This window comes from Phyllobates terribilis, unplaced genomic scaffold, assembly GCF_046119375.1.
Source record: "Phyllobates terribilis strain yellow unplaced genomic scaffold, ASM4611937v1 Scaffold_11__3_contigs__length_659146591, whole genome shotgun sequence".
In the NCBI taxonomy this organism is placed as follows: Eukaryota; Metazoa; Chordata; class Amphibia; order Anura; family Dendrobatidae; genus Phyllobates; species Phyllobates terribilis.
This window is the reverse complement of record NW_027362771.1, coordinates 622,762,640-622,785,260: the sequence shown is the minus strand read 5'-3', so window position 1 is coordinate 622,785,260 and position 22,621 is coordinate 622,762,640. Positions and strand designations below refer to the sequence as shown.

The window sequence follows — 22,621 nt, the reverse complement described above, 5'->3', positions numbered from 1 at the left end:
CATCTAGCTCTGAAAAAATATTTGGCCTTCTAGCAGTGTGTGGGACTTTCTCTATTAGTTCATCTATACTGACCTCCATCAGGTTGCAAATTAAAAATCATTTTTATCTGCATCTAGCTCTGAAAAAATATTTGGCCTTCTAGCTGTGTGTGGGACTTTCTCTATTAGTCCATCTATACTGACCTCCATCAGGTTGCAAATTAAAAATAATTTTTATCTGCATCTAGCTCTGAAAAAATATTTGGCCTTCTAGCAGTGTGTGGGACTTTCTCTATTAGTCCATCTATACTGACCTCCATCAGGTTGCAAATTAAAAATAATTTTTATCTGCATCTACCTCTGAAAAAATATTTGGGCTTCTAGCTGTGTGTGGGACTTGTTCTATTAGTCCATCTATACTGACCTCCATCAGGTTGCAAACTGAATATAATTTTTTTCTGCATCTAGCTCTGAAAAAATATTTGGCCTTCTAGCAGTGTGTGGGACTTTCTCTATTAGTCCATCTATACTGACCTCCATCAGGTTGCAAATTAAAAATAATTTTTATCTGCATCTAGCTCTGAAAAAATATTTGGCCTTCTAGCAGTGTGTGGGACTTTCTTTATTAGTCCATCTATACTGACCTCCATCAGGTTGCAAACTGAATATATTTTTTTCTGCATCTACCTCTGAAAAAATATTGGGCTTCTAGCTGTGTGTGGGACTTGTTCTATTAATCCATCTATACAGACCTCCATCAGGTTGCAAATTCAAAATAATTTTTTGTCTGCATCTAGCTCTGAAAAAATATTTGGCCTTCTAGCAGTGTGTGGGACTTTCTCTATTAGTCCATCTGTACTGACCTCCATCAGGTTGCAATCTGAATATATTTTTTTTTTGCATCTACCTCTGAAACAATATTTGGGCTTCTAGCTGTGTGTGGGACTTGTTCTATTAGTCCATCTATACTGACCTCCATCAGGTTGCAAATTGAATAAAAAAAATTTCTGCATCTAACCCAGCCAATAGTTTTGGCCTAATACCACAGTTTGGCCACTCAGTTCTGCTCGGTTCCCATCCATTGTTTTTTTGTGCAAACAACTCCAGAGTTGTGAATTAGTTAACCACCAAAATGAGTGGAAAAATGCCTGCTGCTGGTGGAAAGGGGAATAGGCGTGTTGGGAAGGGGAAAAAAGGTTGTGTTCGTGGGGTAGGTGTTAAAGCAACAGTAACATCTGCAGAAGAAAGACCATCTTCCAGCCAAACTAAAATGTCTACTTCTTTTAGCGGACAATGTGATAAGATCCCTTTCTTACGGCCACGCCAATCGCTACAAATTCCAGATGAGGCACAAAAACAGCAGGTGCTTCAACGGATATCAAGTGCTCCTTTAAGTGGGCTCTCCTCCACATCAACTTCAACATCACAAATACTCCAGTCCTCAAAGGTGTCACCCCAATCGCACTTGCTTCCTCACAGCTCCCAAATCTCGAGCTGCCCGTCTGAGTATGAGGTAGAACAGATGGTTGAGTCTGCAGAGCTGTTTACTCATACTATAGCCTGGGAATCAGAGGTCGACTCCAGCGCTTCTGTGAATCCAGACGAGGAGATGATCTGCACTGATGCCCAGAATCTTTATGAGTCGGATCCAGGACCAGACGCAGAAGGTTCTGACCATAATGTAGACCCTCATTCCCAAACTGTAACTCCTGTTGGTGGAGACAATGAGGAAGACGATGATGAGACTCAAATACCTGATTGGAGCGACAACTTTAGTTTTTTGTCAGGGCAGGAACAGGTTGGCTCTGAGGACGACGGGTGTGATAACGCACAGGGTGATGATGATGAGGTTGGAGATCCCACTTACTGTCAACCCACAGTCAGCCAAGAGATGAGGTCAGCAGAGGAGGTGGAGGAAGATGCTAGTGATGACGAGGTCAGGTTGTGCCTTCCTGGACAGAGACGTAGTACTGGAAGCACGTCAACAACTGCATCCTCAAACACAACTCTGCCTCTCACCACAAGTCGTGGTGGCTCTTCAGGTCGCATGGGTGCTAAGCCTTGCATAGCCTGGGCATTTTTTCAGATCGATAAAGATGACCCAACTCGTGTTATCTGTAACATTTGTCAGCAAAAGCTAAGTAGAGGCCAAAAAATACATAGTTTGAGTACTTCATGCATGAACCGGCACATGGACATGAAGCATAAGTTGCAGTGGGAAGCTCAGTGTGCTACAATGCGGCCTAGCCGGCCGGGCCAACCGCCGTCTGCCATATCTTGTGCATCCGCGGCCTCTTCATCCTCTGTGACTGGGGGGACAGCAGTCACACCTGTTTTGGGGCGCAGACCTGCCACCTCTTTACCCGCAACAGCCAGCGTGATTTGCAGGTCATCATTTTCTTTGGAGGTGGTAACACCAGCTGGTGTTGAGCGCTGTCCGACATCGATAGCACCACCTTTGGATCAAGGCAACCTAATATGTCCGCCTGCATCTTCCTCACAGACCGGCAGTTTGCCGGGGACACCCTTATCAACACCGTCTAAGCACAATAGCCAGCCCTCGGTCCCTCAAATGTGGACAAGTAAAAGACCATTTCCTCCTAGCCATGAGAAAGCTAAGAGGTTGAATTTCACCATCTGCAAGCTCTTGGCTACAGAAATGCTGCCTTTCCGCCTGGTGGACACAGAGGATTTTCGAGACGTTATGTCCGTCGCAGTGCCCCAGTACCAGATGCCCAGTCGGCACTACTTCTCAAAGAAAGGTGTGCCTGCGCTCCACCAGCATGTCGCACACAACATCACCGCTTCTTTGAGAAACTCTGTGTGTGACAGGGTGCATTTCACCACAGACACTTGGACGAGTAGGCATGGACAGGGGCGTTACATGTCGCTGACTGGGCACTGGATAACTATGGTGACAGCAGGACAAGGGGCTGCTGTCCAAGTCTTGCCGTCCCCACGAGTTGTGCGTCAATCCTCTTTATGTCAAAGTTCCTCCACTGCTTCTGCCTCCTCAACCTCCTCTCGGTCTTCCACCTGCACCCAAAGCCTGTCTGGTCATGCCACAAGCTTTCTAACTGCGCAGAAGGGATCCTGCACACCTCCTTACTATGCTGGCAGTAGGGCTCAACGTCATCAGGCGGTTTTTACTTTGAAATGTCTGGGAAATGTGAGTCACACAGCTGAGGAGTTGTGGTCAGCTCTGGAGAACCAATTTCATGAATGGCTGTCTCCACTGGACCTGAAACCAGGGAAGGCCGTGTGCGACAATGCTGCAAACCTGGGTGCGGCCCTTCGCCGGGGCAATGTCACACACGTGCCTTGTATGGCTCACGTGTTGAACCTGGTTGTCCAGCAATTTTTAGCCCACTATCCCAGACTAGATGGCCTTCTGCAGAGGGCACGGTCACTGTGTGCTCACTTCCGCCGTTCGCATCCCGCAGCTCAGCGACTTACATCTCTACAGAAGTCGTTGGGCCTGCCACTTCACCGGCTAAAATGCGATGTGCCTACCCGGTGGAATTCAACTCTGCACATGTTGCAGCGACTGTGGCAGCACCGACAAGCCCTGGTGTAATACGTTCTGACGTATAGCCTGGGTGAAAGAGATCCAGAGGTGGGGCAAATCACGCTGGAGGAGTTGTCTCAGCTCAGGGACCTATGCACCCTTCTGCACAGTTTTGAAATGGCGACGAAGATGTTTAGTGCTGACGATGCCATTATCAGCATGACTATTCCGCTGATTTACATGCTGGAGCACATGTTAAACAGAATTCGGAGTCAGGTGGTGGCACAAGAGGAGGTGGAGGAAGTAGAGGAGGAGGAGTTGTATGCGGAAGGGCTAACATCTGCAAGATCCAGACAGTCGGCAGCACAAAGGCGGCAGGCATGTGAGGGTGGGGGAGATGGTTTTACCAGGGCGCATGGTAGCAGCCAAACTAGTGAGGAAGGTGCAGGAGCCCAGGAAGAAGTGGAGGACGAACTGATGGGAGACTCATCAGATGAGGAAGACCTTGATCACATTTCTGTTGTGCGAGGTTGGGGGGAGAGGACAGAGGAAGGAAGCATGATTGTTACCTCGCCACCAACACAACAGGGACTTGGTGCTCCTGGATGCGCAACACACATGAGTGCCTTCTTGCTGCACTACCTGCAACATGACCCTCGAATTGTGAGAATTAGAAATAATCCTGACTACTGGGTTGCCACACTGTTAGATCCCCGGTACAAAAGTAAATTTGCAGAAACTATTCCTGCCATAGAAAGGGATGCACGCATGCAGGAGTATCAGCAGAGACTGTTGCAGAATCTTACATGTGCTTTTCCACAAAACACCAGTGGTGCACGTAGTGAATCTCACAGTTCCAACTTGCCAACCGTGGGACCGTCAAGGGTTCAGCACTCAAACCGTAACAGAACCACAGTATCTGCTGGTAACTAGAGATGAGCGGTGTTCGACTAGAACTGTTCGCCAATCTCAAATTCGAGCTGTTTTGGGCGGTGTTCGAGTTGTTCGACGAACCCGAACGATTTGCAAAAAATTCGGCTGTTCGAGGTTATGTTCGATAACTGTTCGTGCACCAAAAGCGTGTCCTGCATGTCTGGCGCTATTTAGAGCACCAATCATGCAGGGATTGTCTGCCACTCACTGTAATGCCACAGCCATGGTGGTTGTGGCATTACAGTGATTGCCCAAATCGATGGGAACAGTGCCAACAGTGAAACATGAAAAGCCGGCAATTCATCAGCGGCATACACCGGTACCCGACAATTTAGAACCGAAAGAATAGAGAATCACACATAGATTAGATAGATATAAACATGTCAGTCACATATATATATGAAGTACAGTGAAAGTGCTGCTTACTGTACTTGTCATTTAGCGTAAAGGATTTATCAAAAAAAATATTAGTGTTTTCATGCACCGTCTCTTTAAAAAAGCCGGCCGGCAATTCAGCAGCGGTACCCGACAATTTATAACAGACAGAATAGAGCTTCACACATAGATTAGATAGATAGAAACATGTCAGTCACATATATACGAAGTACAGTGACAGTGTTGCTTACTGTACTTGTCATTTAGCGTAAAGGATTTATCAAAAAAAATAATAGTGTTTTCATGCACCGTCTCTTTAAAAAAGCCGGCCGGCAATTCAGCAGCGGTACCCGACAATTTATAACAGACAGAATAGAGCTTCACACATAGATTAGATAGATAGAAACATGTCAGTCACATATATATGAAGTACAGTGACAGTGTTGGTTACTGTACTTGTCATTTAGTATTAAAATAAAGGATTTATTATTAAAAAAATTGGCGTGGGGTTCCCCTTAATTTTAGGCTCTAGCGGAGGTTAAGCAGACGGCTGGGGCAGATGTTTGAAGCCTGGGAAGGGGGTAATACCCACGGAGCTTCCCAGGCTACTAATATCAGCCCCCAGCTGAATACATAGCCTTTACTAGCTATTAAAATGGGGGACCCCCCCAAAAAAATGACGTGGGGTCCCCCCTAATTTAATAGCTAGCAAAGGCTAGGCAGACAGCTGGGGGCTGATATTAATAGCCTAGGAAGGGAGCCATGAATATTGGCCCCCTCCCAGGCTAGAAACACCAGCCGTCAGCCGCCCCAGAAATGGCGCATTCATAGGATGCGCCAATTCTGGCACTTAGCCTCGCTCTTCCACGCTGCCCTGGTGCGGTGGCAGTGGGGTAATAGGGTTGGGGTTGATGTCAGCTTATAATGCCAGCTGACATCAAGCCCAGGTTAGTAATGGAGAGGCGTCTATAAGACACCCCCATTACTAACCCCATAGTCAAAGTTAAAAAAAACACAAACACCCAGAATAAAGTCCTTTAATTGAAATAAAGACACAATCCTTTATTGTTCTAAATTAAACCATACTTACCGTCACGCCCATTCCAGCTGAAGCCAACGATCTCCTGCAATAAAAGAAAAATAACAAAGCAACCTCATCCTTACCTTTCCATGGTTCCCATGACAGCTTCAGCTCTGCTACATCGAGATGACAGGCTGGACCGCAGCAGAACGCTGCCATCCAGCCTCTCATCCCGCAGACACTGAGAAGCGCAGGCTTGCTTGCGCTGCTCAGCGTCTCTCTGTGACGACATCCAGATGAGCCGAGTTCATGTTCAATGAACTCGGCTCACCTCATGCACGTCACTGACAGCGTGGGAAAATTCTCACGCTGAAGCGGTGAGTGCAGGAGAATTTTCCCACGCTGTCAGTGACGTGCATAAGGTGAGCTCATGTCCAATGAACTCAGCTCACCTCCTGCACGTCACTGACAGCGTGGGAGAATTCTCCTGCACTCAGCGCTTCAGTGTGAGAATTCTCCCACGCTGAAGCGCTGAGTGCAGGAGAATTTTCCCACGCTGTCAGTGACGTGCATGAGGTGAGCCGAGTTCATTGGACATTAACTCGGCTCATGTGGATGCCCTCACAGAGAGACACTGAGGAGCGCAAGCATGCCTGCGCTTCTCAGTGTCTGCGGGATGACAGGCTGGATGGCAGCGTTCTGTCATCTCGATGTAGCAGAGCTGAAGCTGTCATGGGAACCACGGAAAGGTAAGGATGATGTTGCTTTATTATTTTTCTTTTATTTCAGGAGATCGTTGGCTTCAGCTGGAATGGGCGTGATGGTAAGTATGGTTTAATTTAGAACAATAAAGAATTGTGTGTTTATTTCAATTAAAGGACTTTTTTCTGGGTGTTGTGTTTTTTTTAAATACTTTACTAGAAATTCATGGTGGTCATGTCTAATATTGGCGTGACCCCATGAATTTTGGGCTTAGGGCCAGCTGATAATGCCAAGCTGGCCCTAACCCCTTTATTACCCAGTGAGCCACCGCATCAGGGCCCTGGATGAGTTGGGTACAGCGCCAGAAGATGGCGCTTCTATGAACGCGCCATTTTCCGGGGTGGCTGCGGACTGCAATTTGCAGCGGGGGTGGCCCAGAAAGCTTGGGCCTCCCTGCGCTGCGGATTCCAGCCCCCAGCTGCCTAGTTGTACCTGGCTGGACACAAAAACAGGGCGAAGCCCCACGTCAATTTTCTTTAAATTATTTCATGAAATAATTAAGAAAAAAAGGGCTTCCCTATATTGTTGTGTCCGGCCAGGTACAAATAGGCAGCTGGTGGTTGGGGGCAGCCCGTTCCTGCCTGCTGTACCTGGCTGGACACAAATATAGTGCGAAGCCCCACGTCAATTTTTTTTAAATTATTTCATGAATTTCCTGAAATAATTTAAAAAAATTGAAGTGGGGCTTCGCACTATATTTGTGTCCAGCCAGGTACAGCAGGCAGGAACGGGCTGCCCCCATCCACCAGCTGCCTATTTGTACCTGGCCGGACACAACAATATAGGGAAGCCCTTTTTTTCTTAATTATTTCATGAATTTCATGAAATAATTAAAAAAAAAGTACGTGGGGCTTCTCCCTATTTTTGTGTCCAGCCAGGTACAACTAGGCAGCTGGGGGCTGGAATCTGCAGCGCAGGGAGGCCCAAGCTTTCTGGGCCCCCCCCCCGCTACAAATTGCAGTCCGCAGCCACCCCGGAAAATGGCGCGTTCATAGAAGCGCCATCTTCTGGCGCTGTACCCAACTCATCCAGGGCCCTGGTGCGGTGGCTCACTGGGTAATAAAGGGGTTAGGGCCAGCTTGGTATTATCAGCTGGCCCCAAGCACAAAATTCATGGGGTCACGCCAGTATTAGACATGACCGCCATGAATTTCTAGTAAAGTATTTAAAAAAAACACAACACCCAGAATAAAGTCCTTTAATTGAAATAAAGACACAATTCTTTATTGTTCTAAATTAAACCATACTTACCATCACACCCATTCCAGCTGAAGCCAACGATCTCCTGCAATAAAAGAAAAATAATAAACCAACCTCATCCTTACCTTTCCATGGTTCCCACGACAGCTTCAGCTCTGCTACATCGAGATGACTGGCTGGACCGCAGCAGAACGCTGCCATCCAGTCTGTCATCCCGCAGACACTGAGAAGAGCAGGCATGCTTGCGCTCCTCACTGTCTCGCTGTGACGGCATCCAGATGAGCCGAGGTCATGTCCAATGAACTCGGCTCACCTCATGCAAGTGCTGAGTGCAGGAGAATTCTCCCACGCTGTCAGTGATGTGCATGAGGTGAGCTCATGTCCAATGAACTCAGCTCACCTCCTGCACGTCACTGACAGCGTGGGAAAATTCTCCTGCAATCAGCGCTTCAGCGTGAGAATTTTCCCACGCTGTCAGTGACGTGCATGAGGTGAGCCGAGTTCATTGGACATGAACTCGGCTCATCTGGATGTCGTCACAGAGAGACGCTGAGCAGCGCAAGCAAGCCTGCGCTTCTCAGTGTCTGCGGGATGACAGGCTGGATGGCAGCGTTCTGCTGCGGTCCAGCCTGTCATCTCGATGTAGCAGAGCTGAAGCAGTCGTGGGAACCATGGAAAGGTAAGGATGAGGTTGCTTTATTATTTTTCTTTTATTGCAGGAGATCGTTGGCTTCAGCTGGAATGGGCGTGATGGTAAGTATGGTTTAATTTAGAACAATAAAGGATTGTGTCTTTATTTCAATTAAAGGACTTTATTCTGGGTGTTTGTGTTTTTTTTAACTTTGACTATGGAGTTAGTAATGGGGGTGTCTTATAGACGCCTCTCCATTACTAACCTGGGCTTGATGTCAGCTGGCATTATAAGCTGACATCAACCCCAACCCTATTACCCCCTGCCACCGCACCAGGGCAGCGTGGAAGAGCGAGGCTAAGTGCCAGAATTGGCGCATCCTATGAATGCGCCATTTCTGGGGCGGCTGACGGCTGGTGTTTCTAGCCTGGGAGGGGGCCAATATTCATGGCTACCTTCCTGGGCTATTAATATCAGCCCCCAGCTGTCTGCCTAGCCTTTGCTAGCTATTAAATTAGGGGGGACCCCACGTCATTTTTTTGGGGGGGTCCCCCATTTTAATAGCTAGTAAAGGCTATGTATTCAGCTGGGGGCTGATATTAGTAGCCTGGGAAGCTCCGTGGGTATTACCCCCTTCCCAGGCTTCAAACATCTGCCCCAGCTGTCTGCTTAACCTCCGCTAGAGCCTAAAATTAAGGGGAACCCCACGCCAATTTTTTTAATAATAAATCCTTTATTTTAATACTAAATGACAAGTACAGTAACCAACACTATCACTGTACTTCATATATATGTGACTGACATGTTTCTATCTATCTAATCTATGTGTGATGCTCTATCTTTCTGTTCTAAATTGTCGGGTACCGCTGCTGAATTGCCGGCCGGCTTTTTTAAAGAGACAGTGCATGAAAACACTATTATTTTTTTAAATAAATCCTTTACACTAAATGACAAGTACAGTAAGCAACACTCTCACTGTACTTATTATATATGTGACTGACATGTTTCTATCTATCTAATCTATGTGTGAAGCTCTATTCTTTCTGTTCTAAATTGTCGGGTACAGATGCTGAATTGCCGGCCCGCTTTTTTAAAGAGACGGTGCATGAAAACACTAATATTTTTTTTAATAAATCCTTTACACTAAATGACAAGTGCAGTAACCAACACTGTCACTGTGCTTCTTATATGTGTGACTGACATGTTTCTATCTATCTAATCTGTGTGTGATGCTCTATTCCTTCTTGTCTAAATTGTCGGGTACCGGTGTATGCCGCTGCTGAATTTGCCGGCCGACTTTTTTAAAGAGAGTGTCTTCTGAGCAGTTTGTCAGCTTTTGGACACCTTTGCAGGTGTTTTCTATGTGTTTCTATGTGTTTTTGTTTGCCTGCCATTGGTTTTAACGGTGTTCGACGGTGTTCTAAGGTGTTCGACGAACAGTTCGACGAACAGTTCCTCGAACATCCCGGTGTTCGACGAACCGAACCGAACCCGAACACTACGGGGGTGGCTCAACACTACTGGTAACATCAATTTTGCGGAATAATTTCACCACTTTTTTAGCCCATCCTTTGCAAGGCCACAGGATACAAGAAGTCTGACACATAGTCAACGCCTAGAGACGATGGTACAGGAGTATCTCCAAGTAAACATTGAAGCCATGACTGTGTCACTGGACCCTTGCTCTTTTTGGGCTTCCAATCTGGATAAATGGCCGGAGCTAGACACTTACGCCTTGGAGATCTTGTCATGCCCCTCAGCCAGCGTTCTGTCTGAACGTGTGTTCAGCGCTGCTGGTGGTGTGCTGACAGAAAAGCGCACGCGGCTCTCCACTGATAATGTAGACAGACTCACGTTCATAAAGATGAACAAATCATGGATCCGAAACGACTTTTCTAACCCTGTGTCATCCTGGGGAGAGTAAAAGCTTGATGATTGGTTAAAATCACCCTACCAACCGTTTTAAGCTTTCAAATTACTAATCATGTTTATCTGTATCTTGGCTGGAAAATAATTTGGGCTTTGTAGCAGTGTGCAGCACTGATCCTATTAGGCCATCTATACTAAGCTCCACCAGATTTAAAATTAATAATAATTTTTAGCTGCATCTAGCCCGGAAAATAATTTTGGGGCTCCGAGATGCGCAAGACACATAAGTGCCTTCTTGCTGCACTACCTGCAACATGACCCTCATATTGTCAGAATTCGAAGTAATCATGACTACTGGGTTGCCACACTCTTAGATCCCCCAAACTTTTCGATCAACCTTTTCATTTTAATAAAGACCAAAAAAATGGTCATTTTTGAAATTATAAGCATTAGCAGGTTATTAGAAACTGAAATCAAACAGTTTTCAACTCAAAACTTTATTCTAGGTGATGTTACATTTTCAGATAGGACCCCTTGTTCGAAAGGAGCTTCTGAACTCTCTCGTCCATTGAATTTGTCAGGTTTTGGATGGTTTCTGCTTCAATTGTTTTGCATGAGGACAGAATACCCTCCCAGAGCTGTTGCTTAGATGTGAACTGCCTCCCGCCATCATAGACACTCCTTTTGATGATGCTCCAGAGGTTCTGAATGGGGTAGAGGTCAGGGGAGCATGGGGGTCACACCATAAGTTTGTCCCCTTTTATGCCCATATCAGCCAGAAGTGCAGATGTTTTATGTGCAGCATGAGATGGTGCATTATCAGGCATAAAAATGATCTTGCTGTGAAATACACGGTTCTTCTTCTTGAACCATGGCAGGAAGTGCTGTTTGAGAAAATCCACATACATTATGGAGTTCATCTTTAGCGCCTTCAGGGATCCTAAAGGGGCCGACAATCTCTCTCCCCATGATTCCAGCCCAAAACATTACTCCACCTCCTCCTTGTTGGCGCTGTAGCCGTGTTTGCATGGGGTGTCCATCAACCAGCCATCCTCCACTCCATCCATCTGGACCATCGAGCGCTGCATGGCACTCATCCGTGAACAAAACAGTTTTGAAATCAGTCTTCATGTAATGTTTGGCCCACTGGAGCCGTTTCTGCCTGTGTGAAGTGGATAGAGGAGGTCGACAGGATGGCGTATGCACAGCTGCAAACCTCTGAAGGACCCTGCATCTTGTTGTTCGGGGGACGTTGGAGGCACCAGCAGCTTCAAAAACTTGTCTGCTGCTATGACAAGACTTTTTTGCCGCTGCTCTTTTAACCTGACGTAATTGCCTGTAGGAAAGAGTCCTCAATTTGCCCTTATCAGCACGCACACGTGTGTACTGTGAATCAGCTACATACTTCTTGATTGCCAAGACACTTCATCCTGATCATCGCACAATGTTGATTGTAATCATGCCTTGACCTAAACACTCCACAATTTGTTGCTTCTCAGCAGCCGACACATCCTTTTTCTTTCCCATTTTGGCAGAAAATGTAGGCTGCTTAATAATGTGAGACAGGCTTCTTAAGTAGTCTTGCCTTTCATTGGACACACCTGCCAAACTAATTAGCACAGGTGTCTGCAATTGCTTACAGTGATATAAAGAGCCCTGACACACATCACCATCAATGAGTTTAACTGACAAACAAACAAATTCTTCCCTTATCACTCCTAAACACTTTTTGCGCAATAATTTGGAACACAGTGTACATGTGCTTTTCCACAAAACACCAGTGGTTCAAGTAGTGAATCTTACAATTCTAACTTGCCAACCGTGGTCTGTATTTAGTTGTTCAATAAAGGGCCCAAAATTAAGATAACATAGATGGGAGAGGTCTTTATGAATAGGAATTCCTAAGTATTTGATACCCTGTGAGGGCCAGGCAAAGGGAAAGTTGGACTGGATGGAATCCTATATGGATTTGGGGAGGGAGACATCGAAGGCCTCAGACTTCGCTGCATTGATTTTAAAATTTGACCATGTAACAAAGTGATCTATTTCAGCCATAACAGCATGGATGGATATATGTGATTGAGTGATATATACTAGGACATCATCAGCAAATAGAGAGCACTTGTACTCGGTGCCTCCCACCTCAATCCACCTAATATTGGGGTTATGGCGAATTGATGAAAGCAGGTGCTCCGTCACTAGGATGTATAAGAGAGGGGACAGAGGACATCCCTGCCTTGTCCCATTGGTGATTGTGAAAGGTGATGAAAATGTTCTGATGCACCCCCTGGGCCTTGGGACACCCGGAGCCGGACCCTTTTTGGTGGATGCTGGTGGTTGTAGTCTTCGTAGCGGCGACCCGGTTCCGTGGCTCAGGGTGGTCAAACCAGTGGCGGAACTATTTATGTGGTTTTGATGTTTAAATGTCCGACTATGCCACCCGTGGATTGCGGTCAGAGTGAACCGCCGCTGCAGGGCAGACCGCTGAGGTTGGTGTTGTGGGTGCAGCAGAGCGTAGCATAACTCCCCACGGGAGGAGTATAGCCTCAGGGCAGTGTATGCGGAGGATGGGGGTGATGGTGCAGGGCAGCAGCAGTAACGACACGGAGTCAGTGATGCAGTCCAGGGCCTTTACTCACAGTTCTTATTATCCAGACCACGTCTGCAGGTAACGGCTGCCCACGTCGTACTGTGCTCACCAGGTAAGCGCTCAGACAACTCCCAGATAACTTTGGAGCGCTTCACAGGACCCCCTTTATGTGTCCTTTGTCTGGCCTTTCTTACCAACCCTTCTGTCCGGCTGCCTCAGGCCTCCTCTTGGTAAACTTGGCGCCAGTTTCCCTGACCTTATGTGCTGCCCTCCTAGCGGGTGTAGCGAGGGGCTGCGCCACATAAAATGTCACAGCCTCCGGTTTCTAGCTGAGGGTCGTTTCCTGCCTCCACTAGTTTCGGGGACCGGTCTCCCCCTTTGGCCTGACCCCTCCACGCAGGTGGATTTGGGCGTGCGGTGGCGACTCGCCCGTCCGCACCCCTGGGATCCCTTCGTTCCTCATTCCTGGAGCCTTCTCCGCTCCTCTTCCTTCCTTCTCCCTCTTCCAGGCCTGGGCCTCTGTTACTAGGCCCGCCTCCAGATCAGAGCTCATGCAGAGCCCCTCCTCCCTGCCACTTCTGCTCAGACTTCTCTGCACTGAACTAAGATGGTGCCCACCTTTTATACTCCCTTCTCAATGCACCCAGGAACTGCTTCCTCCCTGCTCCTGCACTACAGGGTTCCCCTTCCTCTGTGTTCCCTCCCCCCACTCCAGCCAGGGACAGGGACTGTCGTGCCCATCTCAGGGGCATATTGGTCGCCCTGCCCCACGGCAATGTGGTGTAATGCATGCAGGTGTCGGGTCCTGATCCACACTCCATCCTTACCTGAGAGTGAGATATCACACCTCTGGGTGAGGTGCAATACCTCTGTAGCAACCGAGCCCTCAGGGTGCTACAGTTCCATTCATCTTAAGCCTAGGTGACGTATTGCGATACAGGGCCGTGATTTTGGCTATAAAAGGGTCCCCTAGACCCCTACCCCAAGCTTTTTAAGAGAATCATATATGGCGTGCCAGGAGACTCTATGGAATTCTTTCTCAGCATCCAACGAGAGTATCTACTTACAAATTTTTAACTGCATCTAGCCCAGGAAATACTTTGTGCCTAGTAGCAGTGTCTGCTAGTCAGCGGATTATCCCGGCTGTTAAGCAAGCTACACCACCTGTAGTTTGGACACTTAATTTTTTCAAAAGAAATGCTTCGGGACCACGGGATACTCAGTGAAGAGCATCAGGAGGCACCCCAAGGCATAGGGGCTGGGACTGGCAGTAGGATGCCTTGCGGTGGACAGCCGAGCTCGATCCTTATAAAAGCTTTTTAACTGCAGCAGCTTTAGTGGACGCTACTGGAGCTGGAATTACGCTGCTGCTGGCATGAGACTTGCCCTCCAATAGATCCTTGTAAATGGATTTAAAGTGTATTCATTCAAATTAGAGAGACAATTTAAATTAAAAAGCTTAGAGCTGCCTCCACCACAGGGGGGCTCGCTCGACCCACCAGCGGACAGGCACCAGTATTGGGAGAGGGGGGCTGGCTTCAGGGTTCACCGCGGCTCTGGCACAAACCCGGCGACACGGAGGTGGCACGGGCAGGAGCGGACTGAACGTTTCGGCTTCTCACTTTTTGGATTTTAGAAGGGCATGACATGCCTATATCTGTGTCTCCCCCTCCTTTTACTCCTCCACCTCTTTTCTTTTCGCATGACTATATGTACTTGTCACTTTTCCATGTGTTAGTTGTGTCTTCTGAGCAGTTTGTCAGCTTTTGGACACCTTTGAAGGTGTTTTCTATGTGTTTCTATGTGTTTTTGTTTGCCTGCCATTGGTTTTAACGGTGTTCGAAGGTGTTCGACAAACAGTTCGACGAACAGTTCGGCGAACACACGGGTGTTCGACGAACCGAACTCGAACACTACGGGCGTGGCTCAACACTACTTGTGCACTACAGTGCTTGACAACTTGGTCACACTATATAAATCCATGTAAAGGGCATCGGTTTATATAGTGTGACCTTAAAGAATGGTAAAGAATAAAAAATAAATCTACAGTCATGGCCAACAGTATTGAGAATGAGACAAATAGTAATTTTTCCAAAGTTTACTGCTTCATTTTTTGTAATGGCAATTTGCATATACTCCTGAATGTCAAAGAGTGATCAGCTTGACAGCAATTACTGTACTTGCAAAGTCAATATTTGCCCAGAAAATGAACTTTAACCCCCAAAACACTTTTCATTGCAGTCCTGCCTTAAAAGGAGCAGCTAACATCGTTTTAGTGATTGATCCATTAACACAGTTGTGGGTGTTGATGAGGACAGGGCTGGCGATCAATCAGTCATGATTAAGTAAGAATGACATCACTGGACACTTTAAAAGGAGGCTGGTTCTTGGTATCATTGTTTCTCTTCAGTTAACCATGGTTATCTCTAAAGAAACACGTGCAGCTATCATTGCACTGCACAAAAATGGCCTAACAGGGAAGAGTATCGCAGCTACAAAGATTGCACCTCAGTCAACAATCTATCGTATCATGAAGAACTTCAAGGAGAGAGCTTCCATTTTTGTCAAAAAGGCTCCAGGGTGCCCAAGAAAGACCAGCAAGCGCCAGGACCGTATCTTAAAACTGTTTCAGCTGCAGGATCGGACTACCACCAGTGCCGAGCTTGCTTAGGAATGGCAGCAGGCTGGTGTGAGTGCTTCTGCACGCACTGTGAGGCGGAGACTCTTTGAGCAAGGGCTGGTTTCAAGGAGGGCAGCAAAGAAGCCACTTCTCTCCAGAAAAAAACATCAGGGACTGACTGATATTCTGCAAAAGGTACAGGGAGTGGACTGCTGATGACTGGGGCAAAGTCATTTTCTCTGATGAATCCCCTTTTCGATTGTTTGGGATATCTGGAAAACAGTTTATTCGGAGAAGAAGAGGTGAGCGCTACCACCAGTCTTGTCTCATGCCAACTGTAAAGCATCCTCAAACCATTCATGTGTGGGGTTGCTTCTCAGCCAAGGGAATCGGCTCACTCACAGTCTTGCCTAAAAACACAGCCATGAAAAAAGAATGGTACCAGAATGTCCTAGAAGAGCAACTTCTCCCAACCGTCCAAGAGCAGTTTGGCGCCCAACAATGCCTTTTCCAGCATGATGGAGCACCTTGCCATAAAGCAAAGGTGATAACTAAATGGCTCATGGAACAAAACATAGAGATTTTGGGTCCATGGCCTGGAAACTCCCCAGATCTTAATCCCATTGAGAACTTGTGGTCAATCATCAAGAGACGGGTGGACAAACAAAAACCAACAAATTCTGGCAAAATGCAAGCATTGATTATGCAAGAATGGACTGCTATCAGTCAGGATTTGGTCCAAAAGTTGATTGAGAGCATGCCAGGGAGAATTACAGAGGTCTTGAAGAAGAAGGGGCAACACTGCAAATATTGACTTGCTGCATTAACTCATTCTAACTGTCAATATAACCTGTTGGTACTCATAATATGATTGCAATTATATTTCTGTATGTGATATAAACATCAGACAAACACTAATAATAACCAGAGGCCAGCAGATCATGTGAAAATATAATTTTGGTGTCATTCTCAATACTTTTGGCCATGACTGTATACTTACCTTCCGATGGCCTCCGGAATCTTGCTTCGCTCCGTCCTGGCTGCCGGCAGATCGCGGTACACTGAAGGACCTGCCGTCACATGACTATGACATCAGCGCAGGTCCTTCAGTCCATCGCGATCTGCCGTCACGGGAGGACGAGCGCACTGCGGGCCATCAGAAGGTAAATATATACTGTGTTCTGAATTATTAGGCAAATGAGTATTTTGATCACATGATACTTTTTATACATGTTGTCCTACTCCAAGCTGCATAGGCTTGAGAGCCAACTACCAATGAAGTCAATCTGGTGATGTGCATCTCTGTAACGAGGAGGGGTGTTGACTAATGACATCAACACCCTATATAAGGTGTGCTTAATTGTTAGGCAACTTCCTTTCCTTTGGCAAAATGGGTCAGAAGAGAGTTTTTCCGGTCTCTGAAAAGTCCAAAATTGTGAGATGTCTTGCAGAGGGATGCAGCAGTCTTGAAATTTTTCAAGCGTGATCACCGAACAATCAAGCGTTTCATGGAAAATAGCCAACAAGATCGCAAGAAGCGTGTTGGCCAACAAAGGCACAAAATAACTGCCCATAAATTGAGGAAAATCAAGCATAAAGCTGCCAAGATGCCATTCGCCACCAGTTTTGCCATATTTCAGAGCTGCAACGTTACTGGAGTATCATAAAGCACAAGGTATGCAATACTCAGGGACATGGCCAAGGTAAGGAAGGCTGAAAAACAACCACCTTTGAACAAGAAACATAAAATAAAGCTTCAAGAATGGTTCAAGAAATATCTTAATACTGATTTCTCAAAGGTTTTATGGACTGATGAAATGAGAGTGACTCGTGATGGGCAAGAGGCTGGATCAGTAAAGGGCAGAGAGCTCCACTCCGACTCAGAAGCCAGCAAGGTGGAGGTGGGGTACTGGTATGGGCTGGTATCATCAAAGATGAACTTGTGGGACCTTTTCTGGTTGAGGATGGAGTGAAGCTCAACTCCCAGACCTACTGCCAGTTTCTGGAAGACAACTTCTTCAAGCAGTGGAAGAAGTCAGTATCGTTCAAGAAAGACATGATTTTCATGCAGGACAATGCACCATCACATGCATCCAACTACTCCACAGCGTGGCTGGCCAGTAAAGGTCTAAAAGAAGAAAAAATAATGACATCGGCCCCTTGTTCACCTGATCTGAACCCCATAGAGAACCTATGGTCCATCATAAAATGTGAGATCTACAGGGAGGGAAAACAGTACACCTCTCGGAACAGTGTCTGGGAGGCTGTGGTGACTGCTGTACGCAATGTTGATCGAAAACAGATCAAGCAACTGACAGAATCTAAGGAAGGAAAGGCTGTTGCGTGTCATCATAAAGAAAGGTGGCTATATTGATCACTAATTGTTTTGGTTTTTGTTTTTGCATGTCAGAAATGTTTATTTCTAAATTTTGTGCATTGATATTGGTTTACCTGGTGAAAATAAACAAGTGAGATGGGATTATATTTGTTTTTTATTAAGTTGCCTAATAATTCTGCACAGTAATAGTTACCTGCACAGATATCCTCCTAAGATAGCCAAATCTAAAAAAACCCCACTCCAACTTCCAAAAATATTAAGCTTGGATATTTATGGGTCTTTTGAGTTTATTGAAAACATAGTTGTTGATCAATAATAAAAATAATCCTCTAAAATACAACTTGCCTAATAATTCAGAACACAGTGAAATACTTATTTTTTATTTTATTCTTTTTTTCACAGGTTCTATGGTGCTCGGGTCCAGAGGAGAGTCTCCTGTCCTCCACACCTGGGTACCATCCGCACATTGAAATGCGTGGAATACGCATCTACATATTCAGTGATGCGTAATCCATGCATTTCAATGCAAGTCAATGGTGGCGAAAACGCAGCACTTTCGCAAAATAATTGGTAGTGCTGCGGATTTTTCCGCAATGATAATCCGCAGCGGAAATTTCCACAGCATTTGCACAACACATGCGGATTATCATTGGGGAACATGGCAGGCCTTCTACCATGCGTTTTTTAAGCGTTTCTGCAGTATTTTTGCCGCTGCGGAAACGCTTTGAAAGTGCATTGCGGGCACACAGCCTTACTGGCAGGGGACTGGAGTCACTTGGATATTAAAATAGAGCGTCATGTGTCCAAATTGGTCGTTGAACTCGTCCAGCCATTATAATGCAGACTGGCTCCTACAATAGGTCAGTAGAACATAATATGTTCATATTTCTGTGGTCACCTGGCAGCCCTTATAGGGATTATCCAGGATTCTTATTATTTTTTTACTAATTGCCTAAGTTTTATAATGTAGGTAGATGCTAACTGCATGGAACTGGCTATCAATCAGCATGACATCAGCAGTCACACCCCTGGAGTAGCCTGGAAGAAGAAAAGCTGCTCAGTTGATATGGAGCAGCTGAATCACTGGCAGTAATGGTCGATGACCGCTCTGAACTGGTGCCAGGTACAACAGGCAGGTAGTTAGCAACTATGTGCCTGTTTGTTTTTATGCCCACAGTAAAAAAAAGAATAGTCTTGAAAGACTCCTTTAATAGGGCTTTCACAGACAAGCTTTTGCACTGGCTCCTCTGACTATGTCCCAGGGGTGCTTCATACTTCACTCTTGAAAAAGAACAGGGATGTGGTCTTATACAGGGTCCCTGGTTTGAGTCTTCTGAGAAGTCGCTGGTCGATTGAGCAGGCTGGCAGGAGTGGTCTGGTCCCCAGGTCAGAACCAGGAGTGTAAACAATGAACAAAATAAAAAGGCAGAAGAATAATCAGGAAATGGAGTGAGATCAGAATGGGAATAACATATGCTAAATGGGAGCTGGAGTAGAAACATGAACTGGGGCTAGTAAGCTGGGAGTTTTAGTAGGGTGTTGTCCTGTCCCATTGGCCAAAGCAGGAGCTGATTACTCCAGCTGGACAGCAAGCATGCCCATATAGCTATAATGAATAGCACTAAAGGTCCTAGCCATCCTAGGCTCAGTGACTGGATAGAGCCTGTGCCAAGTGGAGCTTCTGGTCACCAGCACTGACCATAAAATGAATATGGTGGTGCCTGGTGACTGAAGCAGACATTGCAGGAGCAGTTTGTAAAGGAGATGTGACAGTTGGTAGCGATAAACACTGCCCATCAGAAGAGGAACACTCCCCTAACTGAAGAGCAACTAAAGATGGGTGGCTGGCCGGAGAATGTGCTATCAGATAGAGGGGAAACCATGTCCTGACAGAGTGACTGGATGGATTAGCCATGTAGCAAATACAACACCCAGCATGCTGAAACAGCTTCCCCCTCCACTGTCAACACTGCCCATAAGAACGGATCGGTGGTTGCTGATCGTGGTAGAGAGCAAATTAGGAACAGAGACAAGAGAATATCGTACAGCTATTTACAGTGGTATTAAAAATATATTGAGCAAAACTAGATTCTTGAAAATCCTTTTCTATGCACAACCATCTATCGTATCATAAAAGTAGAATGTAAAAACTTAATAGATTGAAGAGAATCATTACCTGCCATGGTTCAAAATTCCATAACTTAGCACAGTTACTATTGGAAAATGGATTAGTTATTTTATTGCAATTACTTAGATCTTCCAAAACTTTGGCCACCATGTGGACTGCATTGTAGACATTATACGTTACTCTTAAACTGGACACATCATTGTAACTGTTCAGGACTCTTTCTAAACTTTCTTCTCCAGTGCATTTTTTATTTTGAGTTTTTACATCTTTGCTTATATTGGAATCATTGAAAAATTTACAGTTAAATGTTTGCTCCCAAAGTAGTTTCACCCAATTCTTTCCAAGAGAGGTAGAAGGATCGACCTTATTAAGAAATGCCTGAAATCCAAGAATAATCCCACTGTAGAGAGCAAAACCTATGGTGCCTGGTAAAAGGTCTATAAATTTCCCCATGGTCGTTACGGTGGATGTAGACCAAGCTTCACTGGCAATGAGTGTCTTTTTTGTGATATTTTGTCGTAGCATCTCATCCAAAATAGGAACAAAGTCAATATCATTGGAGAAAACAACCACAACATTGGCTGTTGACATCTTCATTGTCTTCACTATATATGGAGCATTGCGATCAGGTTGACTCCTCTTAATTGTCTCAGTAAAGGCCACACAAGCTCCAGTCTTAGCTATTTCTTTTTTGACAAGTTGAATTCCATGTTGTCCATAATCATTGTCCACGGCCAACAAGCCAACCCAAGTCCAGTTGAAATGGTGCACTAATTGGGCCAGTCCTTGTGATTGAAAGGTGTCACTGGGGATGGTTCTGAAGAAGGATGGGAACTTTGACCGGTCGCTTAGAAGTGAACTAGTAGAAAAGTGGCTTATCTGTGGGAAATCAAAAATCGAGACCTGTGACCTCCAAAATTTTGAGGAAAGATAGTCAAAAGATGAAGTTATTGGTCACAAACAGAAATCAGCTAATCTGTGAAAATTCAATTTGGCAAATAAGCTTAATTATTTTCAGACCTCAAAGCATAAAAAACAGAGAGGTTAATTTTTTTTTATACTCGTCTGTACTAGTGCTTAAGTTCCTCATCCAGTCCTCTGCTGTATCCATCTCCAGTCTTCTCTTCTGTCTTTAATCTTCATCGTCATTCTTTGCCACTGGAGTTAACTGTTGCAATGTCATGACATTTATCACCCTGTGATGTCCTCATGTTATTTGAGGCCTAGTCAGTGGAAGAGGTGCCAAAGTGTGAAGTCAGGAGAGTAGACTGGAGCTGGAATGAGGAAGCAAGCCAGTAGAGAACCAGGAGACTCAAAGTGGGTAAAATGTTTTGCTTTTTATATTTTTAACTACTTCTAGACTCTAAAAAGAATCAAATGGTGGCCAGTAGACCACTATTTTTCTTTATTGAAGCAAATTGAATCACCAAAAGTTTGGGTTCTATCAAGTTAAATTTTTCTTGTAAAATTGTAAAATTAGAAGCAAATTAAATTATTCTCAAATAGATTTTTCATCTCTGGACATACATAATTCTACTCAGGATGTTTTTAACCCAAAGGACTGAATTTTTTTGAGGCTTTGATTTTTATTGGTACTGTACTTTGAATATTTTCTTAATAGCTCTGCTACTACTAACCTGCACATATCTATAGAGACCAAGTATATGAGCCACTGCCATCGAGTGCGTGGAAATTGAGTGACCGATCACGGAGCTGAGAGGAACGTTATTTAGACACCTGTAATTTGGGATGACCACACCAAATCCTGACAACACTTTTAAAGTTCCCTCCAGGTCTTGTTGGAGCATAGTGCAGGAGTCAAATGCTTAAAAGCCAATGGAAATGTTGGGAAGAATATTAACATTTTTATTTATCTCCTCTACTGCGAACATCAAGGCTTGGAGATGTTGATAGCTCTCAAAATGGAACCTTAAGGATGAAGAAAGAAAAATATGCCTATTACTTTTGAGTTTTGAGACAAATTCCACAGCATCAAATATCTTATGACTATATTATTGTTTCTTATAGTTACTGTTATGAGATGATACCCTGCTCTTTGTCTTGGCCTCTCCGCTTGACTCTCCATCATGCATGAATGCATCTTAAAGGGTCAAACACTGACAACTTTTGGTACTTAGCTAATGTCTGTTTCATGTTTCTTATTCATTTGACGCTGCTTCTCTTTTTGCTATTTTAGATTTTACTTCTACTTACGTTCTCCCATACCACCCTATGAGTATGGCACGACAACCGCATCAGGTCATTAGCAGAGTCGGCGATATCATCATTGGGTGACAGCTATGCTTCATAGCTTAGACCCTGCAGTAACTCCCATAATCGGTGCACGTGCCAAGCGCTGTTTCCTTTGAACAGCACAAGTTGATGGTGATCACGTTGTGCAGATGGTCTCAATGGTGACTCCAGGCCGAATAATGGTCACAGGGTCCCCTAGGTACAGTGGCCTGTAAGCTCCTGCCTTGAGCAGGCCCTGACACACCTCCTGCCTTTGTCTGATTGACAGCTCTAATGCCCTCTATTAGATCTGTGATCAGACCAGGAAAAGTTGATAAAAAATAAAAAAAGTAAGAAAAGTGAAATAAAGTTTGTAAAAATGTGAGAAATAAAAGTGAAAAAGCAAAAAAAAAAAAAAAATTTTCAAGTAAAAAT

The 22,621-nt window shown here is 45.3% G+C and overlaps 1 protein-coding gene across 1 annotated transcript in view; it reads right to left on the bottom strand.

Annotated features, from left to right (window-relative positions):
• Nucleotides 1–22,621, bottom strand: part of LOC141167419 (extracellular calcium-sensing receptor-like) — a 34,873-nt gene that overhangs the window by 6,966 nt on the left and 5,286 nt on the right. The window contains exons 4-5 of the mRNA XM_073654824.1: nucleotides 21,592–21,779; nucleotides 20,003–20,833 (exon numbers count right to left, since the gene is read on the bottom strand). Coding sequence (XP_073510925.1) covers nucleotides 20,003–20,833; nucleotides 21,592–21,779 — 1,019 coding nt within the window. The remainder of the gene's footprint in view (nucleotides 1–20,002; nucleotides 20,834–21,591; nucleotides 21,780–22,621) is intronic.